Source organism: Ursus maritimus, unplaced genomic scaffold (assembly GCF_017311325.1).
Source record: "Ursus maritimus isolate PB19 unplaced genomic scaffold, ASM1731132v1 scaffold_16, whole genome shotgun sequence".
NCBI lineage: Eukaryota > Metazoa > Chordata > Mammalia > Carnivora > Ursidae > Ursus > Ursus maritimus.
The window spans coordinates 23,690,733-23,696,732 of NW_024424008.1; the positions used below are offsets into that span (position 1 = coordinate 23,690,733).

Consider the following 6,000-nt stretch of genomic DNA (forward strand, 5'->3'; position numbering starts at 1 on the left):
GAAGGTACATTTCTCAATCTCATAAAAGCCATCTATGAAAAGCCTACTGCAAATATTATTCTCAATGGGGAAAAGCTGGAAGCCTTTCCCTTAAGATCAGGAACTCGACAAGGATGCCCACTCTCGCCACTATTATTCAACATAGTACTAGAAGTCCTTGCAACAGCAATCAGACGACAAAAAGGGATCAAAGGTATTCAAATTGGCAAAGAAGAAGTCAAAATGTCTCTCTTTGCAGATGACATGATACTCTATATGGAAAACCCAAAAGAAGCCACTCCCAAACTATTAGAAGTTATAGAGCAATTCAGTAACGTGGCGGGATACAAAATCAATGCTCAGAAATCAGTTGCATTTCTATACACGAATAACGAGACCGAAGAAAGAGAAATTAGGGAATCCATCCCATTTACAATAGCACCAAAAACCATACGTTACCTTGGAATTAACTTAACCAGAGACGTAAAGGACCTATATTCTAGAAACTATAAATCACTCTTGAAAGACATTGAGGAAGACACAAAAAGATGGAAAGATATTCCATGCTCATGGATTGGAAGAATTAACATAGTTAAAATGTCCATGCTACCCAGAGCAATCTACACTTTCAATGCTATCCCGATCAAAATACCGAGGACATTTTTCAAAGAACTGGAACAAATAGTCCTTAAATTTGTATGGAAACAGAAAAGGCCCCGAATCTCCAAGGAACTGTTGAAAAGGAAAAACAAAGCTGGGGGCATCACAATGCCGGATTTCGAGCTGTACTACAGAGCTGTGATCACAAAGACAGTATGGTACTGGCACAAAAACAGGCACATAGACCAATGGAACAGAATAGAGAACCCAGAAATGGACCCTCGGCTCTTTGGGCAACTAATCTTTGATAAAGCAGAAAAAAACATCCGGTGGAAAAAAGACAGTCTCTTCAATAAATGGTGCTGGGAAAATTGGACAGCTACATGCAAAAGAATGAATCTTGACCACTCTCTCACACCATACACAAAGATAAACTCCAAATGGATGAAAGACCTCGATGTGAGACAGGAATCCATCAAAATCCTAGAGAAGAACATAGGCAGCAACCTCTACGACATCGGCCAAAGCAACCTTTTTCATGACACATCTCCAAAGGCAAGAGAAACAAAAGATAAAATGAACTTGTGGGACTACATCACGATTAAAAGATTCTGCACAGCCAAGGAAACAGTCAAAAAAACTAAAAGGCTGCCCACAGAATGGGAGAAGATATTTGCAAATGACACTACACCTAAAAGACTGGTATCCAAGATCTACAAGGAACTTCTCAAACTCAATACGTGAGAACCACATAAACAAATCATAAAATGGGCAGAAGATATGAACAGATACTTTTCCAATGATGACATACAAATGGCTAACAGACACATGAAAAAATGTTCAAAATCATTAGCCATCAGGGAAATTCAAATCAAAACCACACTAAGATACCACCTTACGCCAGTTAGAATGGCAAAAATTGACAAGGCAAGAAACAACAATTGGTGGAGAGGATGTGGAGAAAGGGGATCCCTCCTACATTGTTGGTGGGAATGCAAGTTGGTACAACCACTCTGAAAAACAGTGTGGAGGTCCCTTAAAAAGTTGAAAATGGAGCTACCCTAGGAGCCAGCCATTGCACTACTGGATATTTACCCCAAAGATACAGATGTAGTGAAGAGAAGGGCCATATGCACCCCAATGTTCATAGCAGCATTGTCCACAATAGCTAAATCATGGAAGGAGCTGAGATGCCCTTCAACAGGTGACTCAATTAAGAAATTGTGGTCCATATATACAATGGAATATTACTCAGCTATCAGAAAGAACGAGTTCTCAACATTTTCTGTAAGATGGACGGCACTGGAGGAGATAATGCTAAGTGAAATAAGTCAAGCAGAGAAAGACAATTTTCATATGATTTCTCTCATCTATGGAACATAAGAACTAGGATGATCGGTAGGGGAAGAAAGGGATAAAGAAAGGGGGGGTAATCAGAAGGGGGAATGAAGCATGAGAGACTATGGACTCAGAATCAAACTGAGAGCTTCAGAGGGGAGGGGGTTGGGGGAATGGGATAGACTGGTGATGAGTAGAAAGGAGGGCACATATTGCACGGTGCACTGGCTGTTATATGCAACTAATGAATCATTGAACTTTACATCAGAAACCAGGGATGTACTGTATGGTGACTAACATAATATAATAAAAAACATTAAAATAAAAAAATGGTGAAAGTTTGAAAATAATTTTTAATCAATTTCATTAGCAATTCTGACGTCATTGAAATATAGTAGGAACTCAGGCAGTTACTGGAGAAAGTGCACAATGTTTCAAATATGTATGCTTCCTCTAAGCGAGAAAAATGTCAAAATCTAACCAGAAACAGGCCAAAAGAAACTGTAATCCAACTATATTATCCCAAAGAAAAAATCACTATTAAATCTACTATCATCATTACAGAAAATTGTTTCCTATTAGCATTGATTATGTTTGCCTGTTCTTGAAATACATGTAAATGGAATCACACACACAAAAAAAAAGAAAAGAAAAGAAAACTGCTGGATTTCGTTGTTGCTTCTGGGTTCTATTTGACTTTTAAAATTATTTACCTTAATTATTTGACAAAAAAAATTAAATTAGATTAAAGTAAATTATGTTGGGTTGTGTTAATATATTGTTTTGTGAAAAGACCAGTCTAATAACAAATAGACTTTATTAAATAATTGCATTTTGGGAATTATATATTCCTTGTGTATATTGTGTATATACCTGGGTTGTTTGTATACGTGTATTAAAAGAAAAAAGAACTTAAAAGAAAGACACCAAAATGTTCATATAGGTTATCCTGTGGGTTTATGAATGACTTTCATTTCTTTAAATCTGTACTATCGGAATGTTTCATTGTATGTAATATTTTACATATCATTCTAGAGAGTGAAGGGAGTTATTTTGGTAAGAAAACATCTTGGGTATTTTTATTGTTAGAAAAATAAGCTGTCATGTTTTAGTATATGAACGTATTATTTTTTTTTTTATGTTTCTTATCCATTTGTGAAACCAACAGCTTGTCAAACAGCTTCATCTGTACTGCTTGAATACATTTATCCAGTCCCGGGCACTGAGTGTTGAATTTCCAGAAATGATGTCTGAAGTTATTGCTGCACAGTTACCCAAGATCTTGGCAGGGATGGTGAAACCTCTGCTCTTTCATAAAAAGTGAATGCCATTTTTATCTTTAAAAATTAAATTTTGTGGTATGTTCGTTTTTCTTTTGGTCAGGATTATGAGGGCTCGGATTTTTACAATGTTCTTCTCAAAGATTTACATTTATAACATATCATACTGTGTAAATTTCAGAGAAAATTGTGAAGTTTTAATTGGTTTCCTTTATAAAAGACAATTAGAAATTTAAGGTGTTTTTGTGTACCTATATATCCTTTAACAGTTTACAAGATTGAAAAAGTACTAAAATTGATTGCCAAAGTAAACTTAATGTTGTCCATACTATTTCCTACCATTTAGGTGAACATTTTAAACTTTTGCATCTAATGAATCTTCTACTTTAGAGGAAAAAAATCTTACATGTAAAATTAAAAAGTAATTATATATATGTTCCTTCTAGGTAGCTCCCTTTGTCTCCTTGATTATATTTATAAAAATGAGTCTTCAAAATGGTATGCAAAATGTTGTCTAAATGAGTGTATATACATTTTTGTGAGGAGAAAATTCATAACCTTCATCAGGTTTTCCAAAGGTTTTTAATACAAAAAATATAGAGAAAAGGAGTTTAAAATCCCTGAAATAGATTGAGGGTGTGATATTAGGAAAAACAGCTCATATATTGACTGCTTCCCAAATTGGAAACACAAATCTCTAAGGAAGTTATTAAGGAGAGCTGTATCATTACGACAACAGTATTAGGGGTTTTGTAGTTTTTTACTAAATTTTTTGGGACTTGTCCTTTAATAAGGTATTGTGAATCGAAATAGGAGTCCAAAAGAGTCTGTGGCCTAATGCCACTCCTTACCCTGGGGCAGGTGGAAAATCACTTAACCTTACTGATTTTCAATTTCCTCACCTTTATCACTGTTATATTTCCTGCAAAATGTTCCTTTTGGTTAGAGCTTCTTATTCACTTCTTAATAAAAAGAGAAAGGAAGGGAGGGAGGGAGGGAAAGAGAGTAGGGGAGGGAGGATGGGAAGAGAAAATAAGAAATATTTTTCTCTTTCTTTACTCAGTGGGAGATAATGACAAATCACAGGCTGAAAGTTTTTGAGTGTCTTGGATCCAATTCTAAGAGAGATATTTCAAGAAATACTAGCTACTGTCTTAATACAACCAATTACAATAACTAGAAAACACAATTCACACTGTTATATGAACTGAAAATATTGCATTAGAAGATGGGCAAGAGTTCTTTTCTGAGATGAGTCACTGGAGATCCATTTATTTTTTAAAGATCTATCTATATACCTGGATATATAAATACAGATAGATATATAAGAAATAATAGGAAAAACTAAGTTCATACCACTGACAAAATTCAATAAAAAATAATCACTGTTTTCTTTTCTATGTAAAGTCATTTATACCATTTTAGGCATATATCATATCTTTGTGTCTTTATCTGTTATATGTAAATAAATACATATAATATTTTTAACAGCTCAGAGTAAACTAGTAGACCAAATTCTTTCTCTAAATTTTTTTACAAATAAGACATACTTCCTTATGCAAATTATGCAGTTTATAAGAGAACCTTATGCAATTAATAAGAAAACCAAAGTAACTTTGAAAACACTATAGAAAACATTTATTGACTTCTCCAATTTCTTAATACATTTTGGAGTACCCATTCCCTTCAACTGATAAATCTTTGCAGTTTACCAAGGAGCAATAACCTCTCTTAATGAATACTAATGTAACCCCCAAAACAAGATAAAGTGGTTTCATCTGATCAAAACATTGGCATGACAGTGTTAATCATAACTGTTTCTTACCAGTTAATTTTCCATTTACAAAAAGAATGAGCTATGTTGTATCTATAAATAGTGAATTCACATAAGGCATTAGAAATAGGGATTAAAATAAGCTCCATCCAATGCTCTTGGCTTAGGTCCATTAGATCTATGTGGCAAATATAATAAATAATACCCAAATTTTATAACATTTGGTTCTAACATTCAGTAAGAGTTTAAACTAAGTATTCTGAATAGTTTTAACATTAATATAAAAATAGCCTCTTCCTTGGTAAGTCTAACTACACATCTTTTTCTGTGAATACAATACTATAGACTACTGCTATTCAGTTCTTCAAAGTCTTTATACACATACAGATTCATTCTCTTGCCAGTCTCCAGTCCAAAGTTAACTTCCTAAAAAGGATCTAATCTTACCATTTCCTTACTTTAAAATGTTCTGTGACCTCCAATCACCTATTATAGTGATTCTCAGCTATATCTGCACATTAGCATCTCCAAGTGAGTTTTTTAAAAATACCTTTACCTGGGCTCCATCCTCAGTGATTTTATTTTAATTACTCCACTTGTATTCTTGCAGGTACACAGTAATTACGCTAAAATGATGTTCAAGCATCAATTTCTATAACTTTAATCTCTTTATCCTCTACTATCTTACATTTATCTTATGTTTCAGCCATATGAATCTTTTTACCATCAGTTTTCTGCCTGAAGTTTCCCTCTTTGATACCAGCCACATCCATATCTCAAGCTTCTAGAGTCAGCCAAGCCATTAATTTTGTAATGTTCTTTCCTGCGTCTTCCAGATAGTGACTAACTTCCTCCTAAAGTTCACCAGGTATTTTGTGCACATCTGAATTATAATAGCGTCTTGTTCTAAAATTCTGATTGTACTAGGAGACTGGGAGCCAGTTCGAGGCAGGACAGCAGTAAGGAAGTTTTTATTGACTGGGAGTTGCATGGCATGTTCTCATTTTTGCTATCATCATAGATCTGTAT

At 34.4% G+C, this 6,000-nt stretch overlaps 1 protein-coding gene across 6 annotated transcripts in view; it reads left to right on the forward strand.

Moving 5' to 3' along the window:
* Positions 1-3,496, forward strand: part of PGR (progesterone receptor) — a 112,302-nt gene extending 108,806 nt beyond the window's left edge. For all 6 annotated transcript variants that reach the window (XM_040630971.1, XM_040630968.1, XM_040630969.1 and 3 more), the window contains one exon: positions 3,086-3,496. In XM_040630971.1, coding sequence (XP_040486905.1) covers positions 3,086-3,241 — 156 coding nt within the window. In that variant the 3' untranslated portion in view covers positions 3,242-3,496. The remainder of the gene's footprint in view (positions 1-3,085) is intronic.
* The last annotated feature ends 2,504 nt before the right edge of the window (positions 3,497-6,000 follow it).